The sequence below is a fragment of the Sphaeramia orbicularis genome, chromosome 7 (genome assembly GCF_902148855.1).
Source record: "Sphaeramia orbicularis chromosome 7, fSphaOr1.1, whole genome shotgun sequence".
Taxonomy (NCBI): Eukaryota; Metazoa; Chordata; class Actinopteri; order Kurtiformes; family Apogonidae; genus Sphaeramia; species Sphaeramia orbicularis.
Window position 1 is genome coordinate 23,754,598 of NC_043963.1, and position 25,799 is coordinate 23,780,396.

At 40.9% G+C, this 25,799-nt stretch overlaps 1 protein-coding gene across 1 annotated transcript in view; it reads right to left on the minus strand.

Moving 5' to 3' along the window:
* Nucleotides 1-586: 586 nt before the first annotated feature.
* itga5 (integrin, alpha 5 (fibronectin receptor, alpha polypeptide)) overlaps nucleotides 587-25,799 on the minus strand; it is a 33,423-nt gene continuing 8,210 nt past the window's right edge. The window contains exons 2-30 of the mRNA XM_030138988.1: nucleotides 24,489-24,619; nucleotides 20,341-20,441; nucleotides 19,690-19,813; nucleotides 18,974-19,035; nucleotides 18,838-18,883; nucleotides 18,593-18,718; nucleotides 18,457-18,501; nucleotides 18,142-18,185; nucleotides 17,858-17,914; nucleotides 17,261-17,313; nucleotides 16,867-17,075; nucleotides 16,379-16,570; nucleotides 15,706-15,751; nucleotides 15,475-15,588; nucleotides 14,085-14,140; nucleotides 13,523-13,680; nucleotides 13,188-13,325; nucleotides 10,729-10,796; nucleotides 9,214-9,364; nucleotides 9,001-9,093; nucleotides 7,712-7,791; nucleotides 7,492-7,572; nucleotides 7,288-7,393; nucleotides 6,809-6,967; nucleotides 6,064-6,171; nucleotides 3,567-3,680; nucleotides 2,836-2,937; nucleotides 2,618-2,740; nucleotides 587-2,521 (exon numbers count right to left, since the gene is read on the minus strand). Coding sequence (XP_029994848.1) covers nucleotides 2,438-2,521; nucleotides 2,618-2,740; nucleotides 2,836-2,937; nucleotides 3,567-3,680; nucleotides 6,064-6,171; nucleotides 6,809-6,967; nucleotides 7,288-7,393; nucleotides 7,492-7,572; nucleotides 7,712-7,791; nucleotides 9,001-9,093; nucleotides 9,214-9,364; nucleotides 10,729-10,796; nucleotides 13,188-13,325; nucleotides 13,523-13,680; nucleotides 14,085-14,140; nucleotides 15,475-15,588; nucleotides 15,706-15,751; nucleotides 16,379-16,570; nucleotides 16,867-17,075; nucleotides 17,261-17,313; nucleotides 17,858-17,914; nucleotides 18,142-18,185; nucleotides 18,457-18,501; nucleotides 18,593-18,718; nucleotides 18,838-18,883; nucleotides 18,974-19,035; nucleotides 19,690-19,813; nucleotides 20,341-20,441; nucleotides 24,489-24,619 — 2,971 coding nt within the window. The 3' untranslated portion in view covers nucleotides 587-2,437. The remainder of the gene's footprint in view (nucleotides 2,522-2,617; nucleotides 2,741-2,835; nucleotides 2,938-3,566; nucleotides 3,681-6,063; nucleotides 6,172-6,808; nucleotides 6,968-7,287; nucleotides 7,394-7,491; nucleotides 7,573-7,711; nucleotides 7,792-9,000; nucleotides 9,094-9,213; nucleotides 9,365-10,728; nucleotides 10,797-13,187; nucleotides 13,326-13,522; nucleotides 13,681-14,084; nucleotides 14,141-15,474; nucleotides 15,589-15,705; nucleotides 15,752-16,378; nucleotides 16,571-16,866; nucleotides 17,076-17,260; nucleotides 17,314-17,857; nucleotides 17,915-18,141; nucleotides 18,186-18,456; nucleotides 18,502-18,592; nucleotides 18,719-18,837; nucleotides 18,884-18,973; nucleotides 19,036-19,689; nucleotides 19,814-20,340; nucleotides 20,442-24,488; nucleotides 24,620-25,799) is intronic.

A 25,799-nucleotide genomic window follows, 5' to 3' on the forward strand; every position in this document is an offset into this window, starting at 1 on the left:
GACAATGAAAGGATTTATATTAATTATCAAATACGGATTTCATTGACGCTAAGGCTTGTTCTGCTTCCATGACAAATAGTAAATCACTGTCCAGTATGAGGGGGGACATGGAAAGAAGAGTAATGACGCAAAAAAATGTAGCACATATGGTTAATATTAACTGTGGTGTTTGAACAGGTGCAACTGCACAGCACATAAATTATCAATCTACGGTATGTCAACATACCCAATTTCACCTCCGATATGTTCTGTAGTCTGCGTTTCTGTGTCAGTCTGTGGTACAAAAACATGAGGATGAAAAAAAGTGGACCAGCAATGAAATGGTGATTACATCTCAAGTGGAAAAATCTCAGAGTAGTAATGTCACACCTGCATTTGCTTAGTGAGAAAGCAAGTGAAAGTGAAAAGCCAGAATCCCACACACGAGTTAGTTTTATCACATAAACCACCACATGTAACAAAGTTCTGTTTGATCAGAACACAGACACAAATAAAACATAAAACAAAAAGCACTGTAATATTAAAAGAGTGAATATAAATATTGCACTTCCAAAAAACAATTTGTTCCCAGTGCCTACTTGTCATCCCTTTACAAGAGGTACACAATGACATTCTGCAGAACACTAACACATCTGGACAGTAGACTTTTTTTTTTGGCTTTTTATGACAAATGTCACTGAGGTTTTAGAAAAATGAGAATTACTGTCACACTTGAACAGATCTTCCTGAATACTGACTGCATTTATAATCAACAGGAGTGCAGAATGTGTTAACCTCTATATTCTCATGCTACAGAGGTGATTGGGATGAACAGGACTAAGCACTGGGAAGGTAATTACAATTCATACATAAAACAAACATTCATAAATATACCATTCACACAAATGCATGTATGCATAAAGTCACACATAGATGCATGCAAACGCAGATACACACATTCTGAACGCTAACCCGCAGACAATAAGTATTTACACTTAAGGCACATAAAATTCATGTACATGACAAATTAAAGAAACCAATACAAAGCATTTTAATGTTCAGTCCCTGTAGTCTTTTGGTAGTGGGGTGACTTGAACCACATAGTTATCTTACTAAACATGGGCGGCTTTATGCAAAAGACAATTAAAAAAAAAAAAAAATACAGTATCTCACAGTAACACACACTGTAAGCTGAAAATGGATCCTTCACACTCACAAAGAGTGATGATCCTGCCTGCTCTCTGTCTAAACCTGTCAAGGCTACAACACTGCTGATTGTCATGTCTTTGGTTCAAGACATCATTATGTCATGGCTATCAAATCTGTGGCTCCCCCAAAGCATCATTTCCTTGCACTCGGTCTCTGTGCTTTACCGGTAGGAGCAAAAAAAAAGAAAAAAAAACAGCAAAAATGTTCTCTGGGAGACACCACTGTAATTGTTAACAGAAGCACCACACTGCTTAAAGCCTAATGTGAGGTTTCACAAGTCTGTGGTGGTTCCAGTCCCATCCCAGTTGACTACAAAGTAACGACGATGCCAGCATTGGTAACTCTGAACATGAACAAACAGAATTTAAACAAAGTGATCAGTAGGAGTTAAAGTCATAACTCAAAGGAAGGTCAGTCAGTCTTTGGTGTCTTTGGATTTACATCAGTAGATTTCCTTTGAGTGCAACTCAGCCTAGCACTGTCCACCAACCTGAGGCAGAGAGAGAACATTTGCATGAACAGTCAATATACGCTCTGATCCTAGGACTGCAGGGTGCTGGAGCCAAACCCAGCGTATACAGGGGGAAACACCCAGGACATAAGTGGGTTGAAATGATTATCAAATTCCTGGTCAGATATCTACCTATAGCTAGGTTAATGCTTTTAATTTCACTTATTGATTGGTCTCTGGTATCAGTAAAAGGTGAGTTCAGAAGGAATATACTGAAACCCCTCCAGGAGGTGGTTCACAGCCCCTGCCAAAAGCAACATATGGCCACGTCCCATCTGTGACAGTGGACACATCAAGTTATTAGCACCAAATTGAGGCAGTTAAAGGGGTATTAAAGAACTCTCCATCACAAGAAGCTGAAATAAGGAAACGCAAGAGGCATCTTCTTCCATCCACAGACTGGCCGGACAGTTGCCTTATTTCTTCCGCATTCACTTTGTTCTCGTTGAGACTAATGTTAGCCTTGAGTCAGTCAACCTGTGACTTTGATAAAAGTTATTTTTGGTAACAGTCCAAAAATACCAACAAACAATACATAAATAAAAAAGAAAAGAAAAAACATTCATTTGGCTTGGAGATCTTTGGATTCTTGTCTTCCTCTAGTGCAGCACATTGGAGTTCCAGTGGTCTCTCCATCTTCTCACAACTGCTCTCGGACCCTCTCTAAATGTTTCAGTCTCATTTCTTCATTGCAATCATATGGCCAGGTACTGTGGTTGTGGTAGTTTTGGTTGCCTTTCAGGCCTCAGAAGCAGCCTGTGGTTTGAGTTGTGCTTTCTCCATGGCAGTGCCATAAGGGACGGATCGCTTGAAGAAACCAAACTACAACAAAGGGTGAAAAAAAGAAGAGAAAAGATCAGACATTTGATCGGATATAGATCTGGTGTTAAAGTTTCATTTTTTAACAGCAACACTGACCTTGTATAGGATGTAGATGAGTAGAGCCAGAAGAAGTAAACCGACCAAAACAGCCAATATAATTATCCAAAGTGGAACTGAGTTCTCTATATCTGGTTTATTCCATACCACGGGTGTCAACACCTAAAAAAGGAAATACCGTTTATTTTCATGTCTGAAGTGAATACAGAAAATTACAGTAAGATAGTTCTGTGACAGTAGATCTAATGGACAAATACCTTTTTGTGTCCACTTGGATAATGTTTTGGTAGGATGGCATAGGGCATCTTCTCCACACTGTATCTGGCCAGACATTCCAGCACATACTGCTTGTAAGCTCTCTGAAAGAGGGATCAACAGTCAAAATGCATGCAGTTGACTAGATTTACACTAGATGGCGACAAAGCCCTATAAAAACTCTGTTTCTTCCATAGACAACCACATGTAGAATTCCAATCCTATGAGGGTCTAGAGTCCACTAGATGATGAATTTTCAGTACATTCACACATATGCCTTGTGTTATAGCATACAGGGGGAGGTGATTAGTCTGCATAAAGGTCATGTGTGTAGGAAGGCAGACAGAAGTAACTAGTACACTGGCAAAAAATGTAGTCTGCAAGGCCGATCGCAATCTTTTTTCTTAGTTCGCAACTGTTATCCCATTTGTTGAGGCAAATATGTGAGACTTTGCATAATGGCAGTCAGAAAGAACCAGACTGATGACTTCAACCAACAATCTTTGCCAGCCACATATTTCAGATTATAACTATATTTTCCTTTTTGAACCTTTAATGAATAATGGCTACTTGCTTCTTGCCAAAGTCTGACATGAGAAAACACACAGGAGCCAGTGAGAAAAGACTAATCTACAGCGTACAGCCTCTGCTCTGCCATGCCTTTGTCATCTGGCGGAAACACATGAACATGTTCAATAGTGAGTTTGCAAGACAAGGTTCATCTCATACAAACCTCAATAAAGGTCTCAGCCCAGACGCGGGATCGCACTTTGAGGATAGCGGTCGTCCCTCTCTCCAGCAGCCCCACAGTGCATTGGAGCTTCCAGCACTCCACATTTGAACAAGACTATGGAAGGAGAGAGAGAAAGCAGTTAAACACTATCTTATCTTGCACAAATCTTTCATGCATAGGATTCACACAAAACATTCTAAGGTAAAAACAGAAGAAAAACCAATAAAAGCAAAAGTAGAAACTGGTGGAACAGCCATGTTAATGCTGCAGGTCCAATAAATATAACAAAGAGCCCAATGTTATGATCCCTATTCCACGGCTGCTTCGAATTAGATTGAAGGAATGTCATGAGACTGTAAAAATGCAGCATGCTCCACTCTCCACATTATTGCCCAACCACTAAAACCAGCCCATTTTTCTCAAGACTGTAGAATACACAATGTTAATTAGATCCCCATAATGCTGCTTGGCACATACAACATTTTAAGACATTCACACCGTGTTTTAAAAACTGGTTCTGCAGCCAGACCACCCCCAGACTGAGAGGTTTCAGTGGTTTCCTGCGGGAGCACATCAGTTTACTTATTATGCCAAGTCGGGCAAACATGGAAGAACTACCCGCCTAGTTCCTTTAGGCTTAGTCTTAGACAGACTTAATGAGGGTACTCAGCAGACGGAGAGCGTATCAGCCACTTCCTTCTGGTAGATCTCCTCGATGCCCCAGGACACCAGGGCCACAAAGTTTCGTGGAAATTATATGAACATGCTCTGGTGCCAAAGATGCCTCAGATGCAGGTCCCACATATCCTCCCTGATGGGATTATGTGGTCCAGAGTCTGGAGCTTGGAGGCAGGGAGGCTCTTCCCTTAACTTCGTAAAATAACAGCTGACTAAATTTACAGATAGACGGGGTTTATGAATCACTTTGATTGTTTCTGAAGTGTTGGTCATCTAATTCACAAAGAAAAGGATAATTATCAAAAATGTAACCCCTATTCTATTAGATACTTAATTAAGTGGTTGAAAAATATCATTGTACATTGAGTCAAGTTTGTTAAAATACTGTGTAGAATATACTTGTTAATTGCAGACCTAATACAAGAACATGCAGTCGCGGAAAAAATTATTAGACGATCAAAAGTCATCAAAAACTATGGTTATGCAATCAAGTACTAACTCCTGTGTGTAACATGTGACTAAAACAGACAGAAAAGAAAACATGGAATGCCCAAAAGCACTGTTTTTGTCAGTACAATGCCATAGCTATTGATGTACGAACTGAAGTGATTTTGGGAATTATCAAGAAAACTGTGGAAAATGGTTAGATATCAGCTCTTAAATTAAACTCTTATGAGCTATTTTTGTTATTATCATTATATTTGCCCAAACAAATGTACCTTTAGTTGTACCAGGCATTACAATGAACAAGAAACTGAAGAAAACAAGGGGTGGTCTAATAATTTTTTCCATGACTGTAAATGGCACATCTGCCTCAAAATAGTAAGACTTTTTGTTTTATTTTTGGTCCTAAAAATTTTGGATATAAAGCACATTAGTTGTGTTTGAACTGCTGATTTAGTTAAATAATTTCATATATAAAATGTTAGTGAGAACAAAAAGAATTGTGTAAATTCTATCCAGCATATCTTCTGATATGCTTTTTATTTTGTTGCTAATACAATAAGCCAGTGATTTGTTCTTGTTATTGTACAGCTCACTTCCTCATAGACAAAGCAAGTCATTTTGTCACCCTTTGACCTTGAGCCATTACTAAACATGCTTTTATAACGAAACACCTACGTAAAAAACAAAAGTGCAGACACAGGGTAAAAGAGAGAAAGAGCTCCTTCATTCCAACATGTCACTGGACATGCTTGATAAACGAGCACAGTTAGGAGCGACAGGCGTACAGACAAAGACCTCATTGGTGGAGGCAGGTACCCAGGCAGTCGCTACCTGCAGCTGGGTCAGTCAATAGGACTAGTGTGTGGGGATGCTGGGCCTCACAACACACAGCAATATTAATCTGTGAAGTAAGCAGTGCATCACTGACAAAAAGCCTTCAATGTCCCTCATCTTGGCAGCCTCCCCACCCCTCCACTCTTTCTAAAGGCTCTTTAATGTTAATCACCTCAACGGGACCATGCTGCGCCCTCTGACCTCTCCCTTTTAATGACATCATGACCTAATTACTCATTCCCAGGAGCCTCATATAAAAGCAAAGTCAGAGTGACCAAAATAGATCCAGCTTTTACACTTCATTTGACAATGGGCCAAATTTTGACATTTGGCCCAAAAGGCATTGTTTGAACTTCTAGGATTCTGAGTTGTGACCCAAAGTGTGTAACTGAATAACAACATTTACATTAAACTGTGAAGTCAAGCTCCTCATTCGCTCACTTTAAAGTAACCAATTATTGCCTATTACATTAGCCTTCACCTTTTGGCCCAACAATGTTCATTCATACAAACAACAAGTCCAATCTAAGACTCTTACCAAGTTAGTTAAATGAGAAAGTTGATTCCTGTGGACCTCTCTCTTCTCCACGCGATGGTCATTACCTTTCAAAGCCAGAATGGGTGGTTCTGTAGATGTACGCTGGAGCTAAAGGGAGAAAAAAATACACAAATACACACACAACCCATTAGTTCAACACATACACTGACCTCACTTGGTAGAAGAACACCACCACCCTTTCTGTCAATATAGCGCCTAATGTTAGCACGACCCTGAGGCTTTTTGTCATTAATCAGAAGCATGTGAGCTCTCCTCCACATGAAACCCCGTGGAAATACACAGTACTTAGCAATGCACCAGGGGGGGAAAAACATTAGATCACAGCTAAGACAGATGACCACTTGCATCTCTGCTCAACATCTGTCAAGCTTCAAATGTAAACACAAACAACTTCAGTGAAATGCTCTACCCACAGAATCCCACAGCTACAACTTGGTGTAAGTGGGCGCGACTTTGGATTTTTGAAGATGAGTGGAGCGTATTGCTGGGTGAGGTGGTTCATCAAGCTGTGCTGAACATAGGGAAGAGCTGAAACTTCAAAGAGGTGGTGGGTTTAGTGTCCTGGGTGGGGCAGAGAAGCTGGGAGGAGGAGGTGGGTGTGGGCCAACTAAAGGGACAGTGCCTGTTAATCATACATCTGACTGAGAATCAGTGGGAGATCTTCACTGTCAGATTTTGCCTTATTTGACCCTGAGAGGTGGGCAGTGGTGCATGTGTGACTTACTTTGAGGCTCAGCGAGTTTATTTTATGGTCCGAGGTGCAGTTGATAGGGCCCACTGTGGAGAACTCCACTGGGTAAAGGAGATGGTTACTCTGGACGTTGAGGGGACAGTGCAGGGTAAGTAGAGTGTGGCTGATTCGACTGGGCCCATTGTTCACCAGCTGGAAAAAAATACATTTCATCTTTAATGGGTGAAACTTTAGAAAGCTTGAAGAGCAGAGTGTATATTTTACGTCTGCACAAACTTACTTTGAAGCTTTTAGACTTTATCTAACAATGTTTTTATTCTACAAATAAGGCACCAAAAGTAAGAGCACTTAAATCTCTCTGAAGTAAAAGTCCATCTGCACTGCATAAGAATAAATCACTATGTGTAATGTGGAGCGCTTCTTTTCTGCACTGGAGTCCTGAGAGTTCAGCTTGGTTCATGAACAGTAGGATCTGCTTTCAAACTCTGCACAGAAACTATACACTGAATTACCTCATAGATGTGTTCTACTCCAGGTCCAATGTCCTGCTCCGTCCCATAGTTTTTGGTCACCTGCCAGTTGGCCGGTGGGAAGAAGACCTTATCTGGTCGTGACACACTTGAAAAGAGAAGGGAATAGTGAGAACATATGTAAGGAGGAAACGGCTTAATCAAGTTCTAAAAGTTCAAATGAGGTAATCTCAACATTCAACTCACCCTTGTAAAATTACTTCTGCCTGGACGACCACCTCCAGCTTGTAGGACACAATCTCACTGTGGGAATTATTCTCATTTTTACTGTGAACAAAGAGAGAAAAAGAAAGAAAGTCTGATTAATTGGTCATTTGAGATATGTGGTAAGAGCTGTGAAAGCATTCCTCAATTAGACTCCAGACATATTAAATTATAGGACCGCCACTATTGAAGGAAAAGGTACCTTCGAATCTGCAGATCAAACTGAATTGTCTTATGTGTGTCCTTCACTCTCGGTACTGTGAAGCGAAGACCTTCCATCAACTGCAAAGAGATCAAACAACATAGAATTAATGAATGTTTTAATGTAAAAACTAGAACCCAGAAGGGTAGATCTTATTCTACCTCTTAGTACTAAACAAGCTATAAAAAGAAGCCCAATTAAACCTTCCCTAATATATCAACACTGACGTGTAGAGCATAGAATTTATTTTAAGTGTAGTGAAGTTGTCTGATTGATATCTCTCTATCCTCTTAAGTCTTCTGCTAACACATTCCTAATGTACTTGGGTGCATCTGACAGTGAATTTTCCAACAATCAAGTCTTGTATTTTTATAGCGGTCTCCCAGTTAACAACTATTTGCCAGTCGTTCTCTACAGACCTATTAAAACATGCCAGTTTGTGACTCAATCTTTAAAGAGGGGAACTTTGCCCAGCAGGAAGTTGAGGGCACAGATGGAGTCGTGCTTCCTGTCACAACACTTTTCCTGTCCCAACACTTTTCCTGTGCCCTTTGCATACAGTTTGAAGATGACATATTTTTTTCCCAACAAAGACCAGGAGACCATGATATTTTGCTAATGAGACAATCAATTAACATTAAATATAATTAAAAAAACAGCTATTTTCTTAGCACCACCTTTGAGCTACCCTTGCTGCCAATAAAGGCTCATCTTGACCTATAAAGACCCAAACAGCCACTGGTGACCAAAACCATCTACTGATGTAAACTACTAAATATCTGTTGATCCACTAATCCTATCAATACAGGTAAATAATGGGTGTAAAATACAGTTTGTCATCTTTTCATGGTCATCAGATATGAGCCATTTGGACGTTCAAAGGCTCTGTAGTGAACGTGGAAATATCGTCATCTTCTACAACACTGATTCACCAGTAAAACCCATGGAGTTTGATCAATGACAGTGGATGGAGACACTGGGTTTATGTTCAGATAATGAGAGATTTTGCTGAAAAAGTCACCTTTTCTTCATTTTCTGTTTCTGATAAAATAACCATTAATTTTAAGCTGAGCTTTTATGAACATCTACATGATTAGTAAAGTAAATACAGGAAAATATCAGATTTTTACTGTAAAAAAAAAAAAACAAAATACAGAGGATAATAGTATAACAAATGGTGATAAATCACTTAAGTAAAGTTAAATACAAGAAAAAACTATTTTTGAACTGCCTCAGAAGTAGCACTGGGTCTTTATGGGTTAATACAACATTAGTCAGATGAGTCTTACACTGGTTCCAGATTTCATTGGGTTGCCCAGTTCACAGCTGAGGTATCGGGTCTGGTTCTCTGTATCGTAGCTGCAGGTCAACTGGGTCCGACTCTGACAAGAAGAGGAAAAAAATAAAAACAGTTGTCATGCCTCATTTTTTTTTTTTTAACTTAACTGTTGAAAGTCTTTAAGAGCATAATGAAGGTTATCCCATTGTTGTGTTTCACTCACCTCATTATTTCGGGCGATACCAATATAATCAGCTTCAGGAGGCAACACCACATACAACTCTGCCTCGTACGCCCCTCCCTCACCCTCATTTCTGGCGTTGAAAGTCAAGGTCAGCGAGTTGTCGTCACCCAGGTAGACTTCCTTCCTGTCCCTGATGATCCAACCAAAAACAGAATCGATTATTAATAGGGTTAAAGATCAGAAAAAGTTACACTAGTAAACATTACATGCCCTTCAATACAATATAAGTCACTGTAAATATTGCATTAGAGTGGCTTTATAAAAACAAATACTTTTTCGGGCTGCAAAATAGTCCTATTAAAAAAAACTTTCCCTATGCCATAATAAAGTCATACATGCTGAAAAACACATACTATAAAACACCTCCTTCTTCCCACTAACTCTCTCCTTCCACCTTTCCGTACACATACTCCTCCACATCTACGAACAATGAGAAATTCCATATGGACAGCCCCACAGACGCTTTTAATTAGAGCTCACCCTCATAAAGCAAAGAAGGAGAAGAAAAGGAGAGAAGAGGAGACTCCTGAAGCTAATCCTCAGCTGGTCAGACAGTCAGCCATAGTCCAATACAAACTGGCATCACACTTTTTTAACCTAACAAAGCTTTAAAATTAGAAAACCCCGCAAAACCTTAATGCTTCCCTGAGAGACTCTTGTTTTAACAGCCTATGTGTTTTGGCAGAGGAATAGAAAGAACAAAAGAAAAGGGGACAGATTTTTTTTTTTTTTTTAATCCCCTTAAATCTTGGTCATTTCATTAAACCCTCTAAGTATGATTAGGCGTCCATAAATTACTGCAGCAGACAAAAACATTAAGTTATTATTTTAATTGCAATAATCTCACTTTTTACGACTAGCTTTATCTAGTTGGACAGAGTACAACAGTAAAACATACTCAAAGCAGGTTATTCCATATGAGATGGATCAGCCATACATTGAAAAAAAAAAAAATAGAGGCAGATGTTAGATAAATATAGGAATGTGAAATCAAAATGACAGAGCAGAGAAGGGAGTATTGGGGAGGCTGTTATTTCTGAGTAAAATGCTAACAGATTTCTTGAGTCAAAGTGTGGCAGGGTGCTCCTGACGGCTTCAGAAGCATGCGAGGTTGGGACTCTGGCATACAGCTCCCATATTTTCCAAACAGATCCCTTTCATCTCTCCTGTATTTTCCTCTTAACTGTCTGTCATGGCACCTGTACAACAGAGCTGCTTCCTGTTTTCAGAGGATATCGTACCTCCAGTCTACTGCAACACTGAGGCTATTAACAGTCCATTTCGGGTATGTTAAACCAAACAAAGCTGCTGAGCAACAAAAACAGCTGTATTTATGCATTAGTGCCCAAATCCCATTTGCATAGCAGAGGTGAACAGTTCAGTGTCTGTGACCCCATTTACAGTTTACCGTCTATTATTCGCTGGATTCTGGCATATTTCCTTAAGTCTATGTGGTCTTTTTTCATAAATGTATGAGGAAATGAACAGACTCACCCAACCACTGCCAGCTTCAAGTCAGGAACACAGATGTTGTCCTCTCCACAGTCCAGAAGAATCTGAGCCTAAAAGATGAACATTGGGGATAATAAATGTTTTAAAAGGGGCTGCAGACTGTCACAATCATACAGTGCGTTCAGTCTTAAAACACTTTTTTTTTTAACACGTGAAGTGAATTAGACATACAAGATAAATCACATATCTGTTTAAGTGAGACAACAGAATGAGTGTAGCAAGATGCGACATGTGGTATGACTAATACATTCCTTCCTCCCGACCACCACAGATATACACACCTGGACTGCAGGACCCTTTATTTACAAGACATCACCTCACATCAGACTGTTAAAAACAATGTTATGGCTCAGAGGGACAATGACTGACTCAGTGAGCTCATGACAGGCATAGACACACTCCCCTAAAAGCAGCTGTCCTGTCACACACATGCTTCCAGTTTGCAACGTAAGAGAAGGAAATGATGAACGGGGAGAGTCCGGCCCGTGCCAGAGGAGATACTCCTGCAGAGCTGAACACAAAGCTGCCAGCTCCCAGCTCTTACCAACATCCCACATCAGAGCGCTATGTGGCAAACCACATTTTCACCACACGCTACGCCACCCAGCGAACCACACCAGTATATGATCATATACAGAGGGCGGAGTTACAAGCCTTGTGGAACTTACTGAGATATAGAATAACTGTGTTGACCTGAAAAGCAGAGGGGAGGGTTCAAAGATTACAGTGTAGCGTAAAATGAGAAAAAGAAAAGAAACACTGTTGGATAAGTGGATGACCACTGAACGTGTGGCAGGGCTGCAGTAGGGAAACCCTGCGGATTACTAAATTGCATCCTGCTGCGGCTGTGACAGTGTGATGATGCTCATGACGATGATGATAATAAATAGAAACAGAGGTAGAGATTAAAGACAGCCAAGTGCCCCCCTTGTCATTACACCATCTAGGGGTTCTAATTTAGGACACCATAGTAACCGCTGCGCTGACTTGGCCCCATGTGCTCCCTGATCTCTGTGTCTGTGTTCAGGAGGAATATGTTTGTACACCCATCACTGTACTCTAACAACACCACTGACATCAGCAGGAGACATAATGAGGGCAAGCATCATGCAGTGAAATCAAAATGTTAACTTGGCAAAAGTGAATGGGGTCCATTAATCAAAGTCAGACTTACTTAATCAGATGCTATTATTTTAAGAACAATGAGGGCGCTCATGCATAATTTCTGTTCTAAAAAGATGGCAACAACTGGGATCTTTGCTGGTTTCAAACAAATGCTTGCCATTGGACACGACTTGAGAATTAATAGATCTATCCTCATGCCATAAATCTTCACATAAACATGTGGAATATGTTAAGATGAAACATTATGTGAGACTGCGCTAAGCACATCAACCATCTCTCATTTTCACTTCGGCTTGAGAAGAGTTAGTCCTTGGCAGAGTCAGTGAAATGTTACATGACCTGCCACACATTCTCAAAGCACGTGTGGATATCAATAGGGCGTCACACGTCTGATCAAGGCCAAGGCTGTGGTAAAATACTCACCCTTTACTGTTTCTACGCTGCTACTTTATAGCAAGATTAATGAAAGATCTTGGCAGTTTAACACAACTCCCACTCACGCACACAGATCAGGTTTGCCCCGTTTGGGCGTTTGGCAAAAGTTTTTTTTTTTCAGGTCTAAGGTTGATATTCTAGCTCAAGTTGTCTCAAGGTCTTGATTCAGCAATAGACCACATCTGACGGTGGCCCAACAGCTTTGATATGTAGGATGAACATCAGTAAGAGGGTTCAATCTTGATCCAACATGGAAAGATAGAAATACACAGAGATAGCAAAAGAAATGTGAAAAGGGAGGGGAGATGAAACTATGTTTGACATGCTCCAGTGGCTATTGCTTAACTCACATATGGTACACACTGTGCTACAGCTGAAAAGTTGCCCAGCCCTTCTCAATGGCAAAATAAAACCGGCAAAATGCCAAAAGATTTCAACCAGATGGTCAAATAGCCAGGATTTGCCCCACCCAGAAATATATACCAACCCTGTTCTGCTCTCAAACAAGACACCTACAGCATGTGCCATTTCAGAACCAAGCAGCCACTCCTGCAACAGCGAACCCTTCCCTGTGCCACATTTTCATTCTGAAATTTCAAGCCTGTCTGGATCCGTTCCCAACAGATCCGTTTATAAGTTTAATTACGAAGGGAAACTTGCTCTTTCACCAGGGAAAGGAGAGATTCAGCAAGAAGCTGGACAGTGATAAGCACAAAGATAACTTAATGTGCGGATATTCTTATCATCAGCTCAGAGATTGAGTCTAAACAGTCTCAGACCCACATGTACATTATTAGCGAAAACTGTTCAACCAGAGTCAGAGCCTCCGGGGTTGGTTATCTGCACTGAATCTGTGTGAAGTTGAGTGCATGTCAAAGTACCTTTTGCTCAATGACGTTGGTGGTCTGATAGTTCAAGATGGGTCGCAGGCCATGGGAGTCAGCTGCTGCTTTTGGATCCAAGCTGTAGTTGAAGGCCACATAAATAGGGGAGAGTTTATCCTTGAAGTCCTTCTCGTCCTGCAGTGAAAGAAAAATAATTTTGCAATAAACATGATGCTGCAGCTGTGGTGTAACGATGCTATTTTATGAACAGATTCTCACAGTTAATACAGCATCTTGAAAACTTGCTTTTGTTCACACTTTTCCAGGTACTCAATTTACAAATGATCTCATAGTAACATATTTCTTATTTATTTTGTAAGAAAAGGACGTACTCTTAGGTAGATCTTTTTGTGGTCGCACACGCGCTCGCCATGTCGCACTCTCACACTCTTGTGGAGCGAGGGCTGCTGGGAATCCAAGAACAGAGCCCTCTTCACTGCACCTTTCTTCTTATGGTCACGGCTATCGAGCAGCACCTCCACCTGGAAATCTGGAACACATAACACACAAATGAGTATTCATGGCATGATGAATGTTCTTGAGTTGCATAATGACAGGTACAAAAAAAGACCATAAATTCTCTGAAGTGCAGACAATGAAGCCAATGTAACTTATGAACTTATGAATGTAGAGGAAGGAATAATTAGAGCTAATAACTATGGGTTGATAGGAAAAGGAATTAAGCACAGAAGAGATTTGATTATTAGAAGGTGGATCACAGAAGATATTTGGCACACTACACTGTCTTTGCTTTAAACCAAAAATCCAAAAAGCTACATCACCTGCCAAACCACTTTAACCTACAGACTGTTACGGATTTTAAACATTACCATTGGTGGCTTTTTGACAGTTTCCTTACTTGTAATAAAGAGCAGATGTGGAAAATTGGCTCACCTAGAATGCCTGGAAGGTGCTTCCCATCAGCAGATAAGCAAAAACTCAGGTTGACACTATTTTGGACAGAAGGGACAAGGACATGATGAGGGAAGCATATTCATTTATGGAAGAGATTCAGTATAAATATACAGTACACACAAGGCCCCAAATTCTTTCTCACTTGTTCTCTCACTTTCTCCCATGGCCCAGTTTTCTTGTGTCAGCTCCTTACATGGTTCACATTACAAGGCACAAGGCGTAATGGGAATACAATGAATAATATGAAAAAAATGCCAAATGTTTTGGAGACATGTTGGCATCTGAATACTTTCGCCAGCCAAGTTGATAAATTGGTGTGTGTCCGTTTCCACCCTCGGCCCCCCCACACACTAAGAAATAGCAGAGTTAAGAAGGGTGAAATTGGGCAACGACTCATGTTTCAGTGCTGACCAGTCAAGGGCTGACTATATAAGCTTGTAGCTCTCTCCCATGACATCAGCTGCACAACACACTGCTGCTGTCCAAACGTCTGCAACTTCAAAACCCCCAGTCGTTTTACAAGTAAACCCACACTGGAGGAACAGAGCAAAAACTACAAGAACTTAGAACAAGGGAGAGTCTCTTTCAAAGCTTAAAGCAAAGAGCAGTGAAAAATGGGACGGAAACACAAGGACTTCTTTTGAGGAGTAGTCATAACTTCATGTATATGCTCCTGCGTCTGTGCCTGTTTCTGCATGACTGTGTATGCACGCTCAGAGTCTACGTGTCCTGATGTTTCCCAGCTGTGTTCCACCGCCAAACAATATCTCATTCAAAGCAACTGCAGAAACCCTTCCAGCCCCTCCCCTCCCCTCCCCTCCCCTCCCGCCCTCCTCCCCATTATCCGCTCTCCACTCCTTTCACCCCCAACCAGAAACTCCTCATCACCAGGCAACGTAGCATAATCAAGACACATGTGTATACAAGAGTTTCCTCTACGGATCAGGCTCTGGAGTTGGGGGGGGGGGGCAGACACATGAGCGGAGTGTCAGCCATGTTGAGCAGCGAGCAACTGTCGTCTGTTTCCTCTCCCGTTTTCTGGAACTGAACACTGTGCACGTTTGGAGGAGGCCAAGAACGTCTAACAATGCTGCTATTCAGCATTATATCAATGCCCCTTTACAAAACCTGTGTGTTATGGCAACATGTGAACACAGGTCAGATAAGAAGTGCACAGTATAAATTAATACCATGACAGAAAGATTATTCCTTATCAGAACTTCCTGCCAGAAACTGAAAGTGTTTATATATGGGAAGAAATGGGGAAGCCTATCTTTTTTGCAGAAGGGTCAAGTAAATACCAAAACGGCAACTCAAGACCTGTATCACAGGAAGCTGAGCGTTGGTACTCGATAAGGTGAATACTCACCAGGAAACAGGAACGCTGGTGTTTCCATTAACAATCATGCAGTTTTTCTCCTCAGGGTTGATCATGCCCGGGGAAACTGTCAGAGAGGCGCTGGTGTTAACTATTGGGCGGGATCTGTGGGTAACAAAAAGTATGTAGATTGAAGACTCAGTCATCAAAGATTTAATTTCTACTTTCACTGCAGTAAACAAACAAAGTGCCTGATTATATGTACAAGTCAAAATAACATACCTATACAGAATTGCTTTATCAACACCAAAAGCACCCACAATGAGATCTGAGGACATAAAAAGGCAAAATTAGAAAACATGAAACATGAAAAATATGCAAAGCTAGAGTTGGGCGGTACAACCAAACTTTACCCCAGTATTTGTTAAGATTCCAGTAGTTTGACATATATATACAGTATATATCACTTTATTCCCAAAGGGTCAATAGGGTTGTAGCTTCTACTGAGTACAAGTGTACACAGAATACAGTAGACATTTAATTTATCACATATATAATGAAGGCTTTAATTAATATGGGGTTTGCTTGGTAAGTCTGTAAAAGTAACGATATATGAAGTTATCAGGATGAATGAAAATTTTACAGAATCTTTATTGTACAAACTGAAATGAAACAAAAACAGATGCCAGAAACTTAAAGACTGCATCCTTTTAAACATAAAATATTTATTGCTGTATTATACAGCTGTAACTGTTAAACAGACAGACATGCAGTTAATAGTAGTTTCCTCTCAATAATCTTTGCACAGCGCCTCAAGCAGCAAACAATATTATTCAGTTTGAAGCATTGTAGCATTCCATATGGGAAATGAAATACCGTGTATCAGTGCAGTACATTTACGGTATATTTCCCTATGCAAACCTAATGATGACCATCAGTTTTGATCCTCGCTCACCTGGGTACCCATTCATGTCCAAGTCCTGAGCGCCTCTAAGGGAGAACCCAAAGCTAGCAGGAATAGTCCCTGCAGCCCATTGGCCGGCGATCACCTGAGATGGCTTCTCCCTGAGTCCTCCTGAGTATCCGTTGAATATGTAGACGAGTCCCTGATGATCATCCCCTCCGAAAGGAGCGCTGATGGCTACATCTGCCAGAGGGCAAAATGTCACAAAATCAAGTTTCTGGATTTACTGTAAATGCAGCAAAGAGTACAATGCAAAAAACAGCTGTTTGCTATTCCTGATTAGCTTACAAACTACCAATCACATTTTTTTTACCAATTTGTTTTTCATGCAAACTTGATGAGCACCTGATTCCCTTGTACACATTTACATTTTGTGTAGTTTGACCCAGGGAAGCTCCTACCAATATGAACTAAAAGTATTAATGGTAAAACCTATTTAACAGTTCTTTATTATTCGTTAAATTGAATAGTGATCTTACCGTTAAAACCATCCTGGTTCAGATCTCCCAAGGGTGCAATGGTGCTGCCGAATCTCCCAAACACCTGCGTGCCTGTGAGGTGTGGTTCACTGAGCTCCAGGTTCAGCGGCCCTTGCTGGAGGTAAACATAGACCCTTCCCATCTCTTCGAGGCGCCCACCGGAGCCTCGCATCATGAACATAGGAGCTCCCACTAGCAGGTCAACCATCCTGCAGACAACAAAGGGAAACCACCCAAACTCATTTAAGCTCAGACACTTTGACGACCAGCTGTAATGGGTTGCTGGTGGCATCCCATCTAAATTCTTTCCTGCTAATTATTCAGCAACAAAGAGAGAGATAGAGATTAAAAGTGAAAGGATGAGAAAGGCAGACGAGGCGAGACTATTACTCACCCATCGTTGTTGATGTCAGTTGTTGCCACAGCATAACCAAAATATGCTCCCATCTGTAAACAAATGTGTTTCCATCAAAATCTGGTTTATTCTTCAGTAATACAATACAGCCATAAAAGTGCATGATCCAGAAGTTTATTTTTAGTTGATGTTGATTTTTTTTTTTTATTACAAGATGAAATGAAGGCTTAGTCGATTATACAGAACTGCTTATTTTTGTGCTATTTTGCTTCTAATTCATTTTCTGAGTTTTCTTTCACAAACTGTAATCTAAAAACACAGCCTGAATGTCAGCAAATTCACTTGTGATTTTATTTATTCAGCTGAGTCAATCATCACTGTTTAAACGAGCTTAGCGCTCTTCTATTCCCAAAACCATTTGTGTAAATTGCCACTGCACTTTCCCCCTCAATAATTGAGCTTTACAACATAACCACGAAAAAGCCCCGAAATCTAGTAAAAAGAATGCTGCAAAGGAAATTATTTTTGCTTACACTGACTCAACAAATTAAGAGCTCTTATGAGGAGCCAAGCAATGAGTACACACAGTAACCGAAGCGTGACGGAGTTTTCAAAAGACAGTAGCAGAAGACTCACCTGCTCACCAGTGTAGTTAATCATGGTCTTCATATCTGTACCGTTTAGAATGAACACCTGCAACACAGCAGCCACATATGGTGAATGTCTTTTTATACCATCTAATATAAGCACAGTCTGGAATTTAACTGAAAAAAATAAACTATTCCCTCTGTGACAGTATCACCAAGGCTGTTTTCTTCCTTTAACTTTCCTATATCAGTCCCAAGTTTAAAACCCAAGGCTCTGAATCTAAGAGCATCACAATGAAAGCCAAAGTGAGAGTGATGATTAAGCTTTCTCACCGAACCATAAAGCATGAGTCCTTTTGGAACGCCAGCCACAAAATCTGAAAAGGTGCACAGAGAGAGATGAAGCAAAGATTTAGGAGGGAAAATATACAGGTCACAAGCAGCAGGAGGATAAGAGAATTCCAGCACTGACGACTTTTCCAGTTCAATAGTCGTGTAAAATATTGCAGCTGAGTCTTGTTTATGTTCAGTTCAGCAGTGCCATTCGTACCAGTATGTGACTTCTCTTCGTATGTTTTATTTAATAATTGTACGTATCATTAAACATTGATCATGCGAGTCCATAATCTAATTGATGATTTTATTCACCTTCAACTTGATCACCACTGAATTCCCCAACAGCAACAGAGTAACCTGTAAAGAGCATAAAGGTACAAGCATTATTCACCTTACATGGTAAATATGTATTGCATATGCATTTCTTAAAACATCAAGATTTTCTGACCTTGATAGCTGTCATCGTGTTCAGCCTTGACCTGTTTAGTCTGCATTTGGCCATCCACAGATTGCATGAAATAGCCTGGATAGTATGCTTTGATAATATTCTCTTTGGCTGCAGATATCACCTGACCTAAAATCAAGACCCAGCAGTAAAAAAAAAAAAAAAAGGTAAGGAAACTCAACTTGGACGTGCTGTTCAAGGCTTCACTTTTATGATTTACATGTGGATGATTGGTATGCCCTACATACCTTGCCAGAAATAGCTGCCTGGTCCTCCCAATACCACTTTGCCATCCTGAAAGATAAAACCTATGAATTACTACAACGGTAAAAAGAGAGGATTAACCTACAAATATGCCGGTCATGTTAACACCATAGTTAGTACCGTTGTGAAATCAGCACTGAATCCTCCCTGGCAGTAGCCTTGTCCAACTGCGTCACTGATTTCTGAAACACACAGGAGTCAAAAACAGCATTAATGTTTATTATTCCACTTATAACTCCAAAAGATACACAGATATTAACTAACATTACTGCAGAATGACAGTGGTGGAATGTAATGTAACTAAGGGCTTTTACTCAAGTAATCTACCAAAGATTACTTCATTTACTGATATTTTATGCAAATGCATTCTTCTACTTCACTACAATTGTCTCACTGCTTTAGTTATTAATAACTTATAAGATGAAGGTTTTACATAAGCTTTTAAAAGACACTGGTGAAGATTAAACCACTGCTTTCTGTTTTTAGATTTCGATGTCTTACAAAAAACAATGTGATGACTTACAGATCAGGTGTTTGAGTTATCAGATGCACCAAACACTATTTTCCCACTAAAGTCATCACATGGTTTCATTTCATGCAATATCTCAGCCAAAATCAAAGATAGGAGAAACAAGTCCAAAAACTGAAACAGAAGTTCTGTGTTCAGTGCAGATGTTTTACTTGTAGTTGAGTATTTTCAGTGTGGTATGAGTATTTTTACATAAGTACAGGATCTAAATATTTCTTCCACTGATGCTTCATGAAAATAAATTTCTAACTGGAGATCTTTGCAAGAAAATAAGTCACAATCAGAGTTTAAAAGTGATGACAGCTACCTGTGCGACAAGGCGCATACTCCACAAATTTAGTAAAATTATGGACTGAGAGGTAGCAGGTCCCTGTGGCGTCTGAACGGGGGATGTCCTTTTCAGTCCTCCAGGAGTAGAGAGGGGCGCAAGCCTGCAGTACAGATGAAGTGGAGAAAGACGGGGATTGGTGGGGAGGAGAAGGGAGGGAGGGGATGAAATGATGAATGGTGTGAGCTTTTAGGTGGGAGATGTTTTTCCAGTTGCAACAACACCCTGGTGAACTCAGGAGGAGACCCAGACTGAGGTCAGTGGTACATCTGGAGTGGGGTATCCATGTAATGCAACCCAGGTCACAACCCGTACTATCAGACCAAACAACAGGCAGCTCAACTTGGATGTCACAAGGGGCACAGAATCATTCTTCACGGATTTTCAAGGCTGGAGGTGAAAATTGGACCTGAATGACAACAACTTAACAGACTAATCTCGAATGAAACAAAATATAGACATTCCCCCCGACATCAGAGTGAGAGCCGAAAGTTTCCCACAACCATCTGGTGACAGCCGACTTCAGTGAAAACTCCATTCATTATAGTCAAGAGTGCTGATGATGTATAGAAAAACGAAAAGGCCGGTCCTTATCTGCCCCCATTCCCTTCTGTGAGAGGGTCAGCTTACCAGAATTGTGTCACCATGGGAACGCACAGTAGCGCCGAACCATTGATGGGACTTGAAATCAACTTGATGTTTGGTGTCGTTGAGCAAAGCATTGCGATCCCCTGAGAAAACACAGAGGAATGACAGTGAGGGATTACGCCACGATTAAACTTACATTGCTTCAGCTCACCCTTAAGTGTCTTAATTCAGTCTTCCCATCATAGGCTCTTATAAACATCTGGGCAATTGGCTGAGAGCAGACTTTAGGACTCCAGTTACATTATTTTTCATGTACATGCAACTAGGGGGAGAATTACATTTGCCACACATTCCTTTTTTACAAGAGATAGTGGTTTTCTGAAGTGGCATAGCTTAACCCCATTGACCCTTCATTCTGTTTGACCACCTGGCCTCCAACTCTGATCTCCCTCCTCAATTCTTTGACAGCAGCAGGTGACATGACAGATGGTTTGGGGAGTCATGTTTAAGCACAACTTTCTTCGAAGACCAATGTTAGATCTGTGCTGCTATGAAGGCTGACATTCAGATAAATTGAAGAGAAAAGGAAGTCATATCAGCACCAGATGGCTCATACACTGACAACCGGCAATCAGCGCATGATATAAGAGATAAGGATCAGCTGCATGTTCTTTTCAGGGTGGACACCATTTACTAATAATCAAGATCAGACAGATATTTGGAACTAATACATTTGTAGTAAACATTAAAATTCTTGTTGCCAAACCATGCAAATGCTTGGAAATGCATCTAAGCTGACTTGACTATCAAATCAATTCAGATAGTTAGTCGTTTTTCACTGCAGAAGTAATAAAACGTAAATGTATTTTCTTTTCAGTGCAGACTGGCTATTACTCATAAAACAGTCAAAACATCCCATCAAACAGCAATGTAGACAGGACATTGGTTGAGATCAGAGAGTTGGCTAGAATTAGAGAGCTGTATCAGTGCTGAAGTAGCACATTTGAAATTAATTTATTTTATCAGATACTGGAAAAAATAGATCCCCTCAATCCCTAATAAGAGAAGTGCAAATGCGAGTACAAAAGCAATCTAAGCATTTCTTAAAAACCACTCCACCCAAACTCTCTACAGTTCCCCAAAAGATTTCCCCTGCATATTTTGTCAGCAAACGAAGGCTAAATGGTGTTGCAAGAAAACCGAGGAGGAGTGTTTCAAGGACAGAAGCCTTATGGATACTATAGAGATCATGACCTCTGAGGATGTGGAGAAACCAGGCCGTGTGTGCAAGCCCTCTTTCTCCACGCTCACTCATCCCTCTTCTTTCCTTCCCGCCAACTAGGCAGCCTAGAGTTGAGAGTAAAGGCCTGCTCCGTGTCTTTGTGGAAACAGCGAAGAGGCCAGGGTCCAAAGAAAACACACACACTCTGGCCCGGCTTCCTCATAGCAACCTCTCAGTCATCTCTGTTTAGGCACACACTTCTCTCTCCCTTTGTCTGTTTTCATTTTCAATATTATCATCATATTCCTATTCATTTTTCATCATATTATCTCACATCGGGATCTGGGTCTATACAAACCTTACTGCCACTTGTCTTCAAGGGGTTTTTCCTCCCCTCACCCAAAACAGTAAGCAGACAGATTACACTTTTTAATAACTTAACTGCATTTCTGCTTAATCTCCATCACTGGATTTTCCAGCTAACATAATTTATCATGAGCCAACCCTGCCCCCTATGTATTAAGCGATCAGAAGTCCATGTGTGAAAATAAGTGCTTTAGCCATACAGGCAATAACACGACCCACACATCAAAAGGGTCCTTATACGCTTGTTACTTTAACTAATCTCCTTTAGTGGCATGGTACTTTTTCTTTAAGTGTAAACCTTCTCAATATTTTTATAACTCAGGGGTCTTTGTTTGGATAAGGCAAATGCAAAGCCAACAGGGAGAGGAAAGCTAAGCAAAGCTGAGAAGGTCTAAATCATGTTACCAAGGCAACCAGACGCAGCAGCAGAAAAGGTGTCCTAAAATCCATATTGCACTACTCTGATTGGTAATTTATCCATGTAAGACAGAGAACTACCATAAGAAGGGAAGTTCCCACATGGTAGCATTAGTTCCAGCATTAGTTCTGTGTCAGTATAATGGGTGATGAAAAGTTCTGTTTGTTGTCTGCGAGATGTCTGAAGGCAGCCAGTCGGAGTCACGTGAATGACTTACAAATGAAGGTAGGCTAGATTCTAAAAGTAGATAGGAGACCCACAGGCTGGCAAGAATCAAAAAGCATCTACAGTCCCTGTGGGAGGCTACTTAGCGCAGTGTGCTGATGTGACATGGTGCCTGACTCGTCCAGGCCTCTCTTGGGACCAGCAGAGAAGTGCAGGAGTCTGGGAGTGTGTCCATATCCTCACACTCGCCTTTGAACAGCCATTAGTATTGCTAGGGCCTTAGAGTGTGTGTCTGTGGGGTAGAAGACAAATGGCGAAATTCACTCATCACATCAGCTGGCCCTGTGGGAGTACGAACAGCAGGAGGACGGAGGGGGGTGAAAGGGGGCGGAGCAGAGAAACCGGGCTCTGGTTTCTCCCTCTTCCTGCTGTCCTGCCCCTCTTATACACTCCTCATTGCCCTTGGTCCTCCCTGCTCTTCATACATTCATAGTCGAGCTCTTATCTCTGTAGAAGAGGAAGTGGATGGGAGGGGGATCTCTCTGCTTTGACCCAATTAGTTTGGCTAATTAAGAGGGTCTGTGGTTTGTGGGTCAGAGCTCAAACAAACCAAGAGCCAGAGAGACCTCTGACACCACTTTGTTAGAGGACTATACTCTAGTGGAAGATAAATCAGATCATAGCAAGATTTCTTAATGAAGGTGCTTAAAGCGTTAAGTTTTTCAGCCACCAGCGTCATCACTAAATGTGCTTTTTTATTGTGTTGGCTTTACAATTAGGCTTGGCAAAGAAAACACGGTCACAGCTACAGTAAATGAATTGCAGCAGTAAATGTCATCCATGTAACAGCTGCTTGGCAAAGACACTTTGACATGCAGATGTCCATGTATTAAATGTGCTTCTCCGCTGCTCAACAGATCTGTTATGATCCAGATGTCGGAACCAGCTCTGGCACTCTAATCAGCTCCATCAAAGACCCTTCAAAATATGAAGGACACTCTCTGACAACCCTAGGGACTAACCTTCACTGTGAGGCCTTCACTGCTTGCATGACTTCACTCACTATGGCCTGCAGCCAACGCACGAGAACACACATTTTATGTTGCAAGAAAAACAGTGCAAAAGTAGTGAAGCATGGGACACCGAGTGGAGTCCAGCAAAGATTATTGTTAAATAAGGCTTGTGAAACACGGAATATTTCTATCTATTGCACATTAGAGACGGCAAATTTATGTCTACCCACAGCGAATGGCTTCATTTCTCTGGTTAAATGCCAATGCACTTCAATAACTGTCACTATATGGCTGATTCATGCATGTGTGGTATGAGAGCATGTGTATGTTTAAAGGTATTTTTAAGCTAAAGGCAAGTAACTATACTCTTTTTGTTGTACCTACTTCTCACTATGCATTTCCTTTATTGGGCAAGTAAGTAAGTAAGTACTCTATCAACACAATGAAACATGAGTCTTTGGTGACTCAAATGGAGACCTTTGTCGTGACTAGTGTTGGGTTCACCTGTCAGACATTTCTTTGTCAAATGTATTTGTTTATTGGTTGCTTATCTTGACCACAACCTGAAGGCAGGAAGGAGTCTCCTTCAACAACGTTTTCGACACCCCATTATCCTTTTCATCCCAAAGACAGGATACAAACAGGAAAACTGATCATCTAGTGTTCAGGAACCGACATAGCCAGCTAAAGTTCAGTGGAGCGGAACGCTGACGCCTGATCCAGACTTGCTGCTGACAACGAGAATAGAAAGGAAATGTTCTGATGGCTTAAAAAGTGTAGACAGATGCAACAAAGCTCTATCCTTTAAAGACAGCTCAGACATAACCTCAGTATTATAAAACTTCTTAACAACTAAGTAAGAAAACAAGGAGACAGAGGGTGATCAATCACACAATAACAGTCAAGTGTTTGATAAGCATTAATCCTCAATTGTATTGACAACAGTAATATATCTTAGCAATATTAAATGAATGGCAGAATTGTCTGTGTGTTGTCCATGTCTTACCTTCTGCATCAAACTCTATAGAGTGACAATCTGATTGGCTAAGGCTCCATGGACAGTAAAAGACGGATCCTCCTTCTGTCACATCAACTTGCCGTGTGTTGGCCTTTGGAGCTCCGATAACAACACTTGCACTGTGAAGAAAAAGGAGGGAAATTGCTATAAATATGTTGTTTACCAAAACACAAGCTCATTATAAACCTGCATTTCTTTAGGTAACACTAAAGTTTGTAATTTGTAGAGCTTTGTCTGGCCTCAATTAAAAATTGCATGCCAGACCTCCCACTCAACATCTTTGAACATAATGCAGTGCATGCATTTTCACCACTTAGCAAGTTGTATTCTGACTCAGAAGCAAAACATTTTAACAGGTTACAGCACTGGTTTACATAATCACATACAACCAGGGAATACTGCTGCTATGACATATGCACATGTGATGTTCATATACACTTGTTCCACTTGTGCGCAGTCACAAAACATGAGGAGAATCACTTGCACAGTCACATATGCACCCTGTAGGGCAGATTTAACAGCAAAAACAAGAAAGCAGACAGGTTAAGTGGAGTCACACTCTTGTTTCTACAGCTGTGGCACTAAACATCGATGTCCTTGAAGCTACACTGTACAACTACAGGAAGGGCAGCAGACCACTTCAACAGACATAGCAACAATCAGTGAGGTTATAGGTAATTCCAGAGCTAAAAACACATGGGACAGACTTCAGAGATGAAAGAGGGGAAAGAAGCAGGGAGTGATAATAGGTAAACGGAGAAAACTAAGATTTTGGCATGATACAACTGAAAAAAGTCTCCCGAGAGGTAATATATCTTAAGTGGATGATTCAGCCATTACCTCATTGTGGTGGACTCACTTGACCAAACATTACAGATACAGTTGCCGACATTGATGTGGGTAAAGGAGGCATGGGATCACTGAGAGCAGACATGTCTAGGGGGGTTCCAAAACAGGAAGCGCACACCCTTCCCTAGCCCAGATCTCCCAATAGTGCATGAACGTTTACATTTTGGCTAAACTTAGCATCATACCCTGAAGGGTAACTACTCAGCAGGGTCCGGAGGAGAAAAGAGAAACCAGCATGAGTCAAAAGCAATTTAGCCGTGCAATATTCCAAGGACTTGTAAATCCATGGTAATTAATCCCACTGAACCTATCTATTACCTCAGATGACAAAAAGCAGAGTTATTGGATGGTTATGGAAAAAAATCTACAAGAGGGGAGCCAGGGATGCGTTGGTGGTCAGAACAAAGCTTTAAAACCTCCAAAAGCTACAGCTCTGAAAACACTCAACAG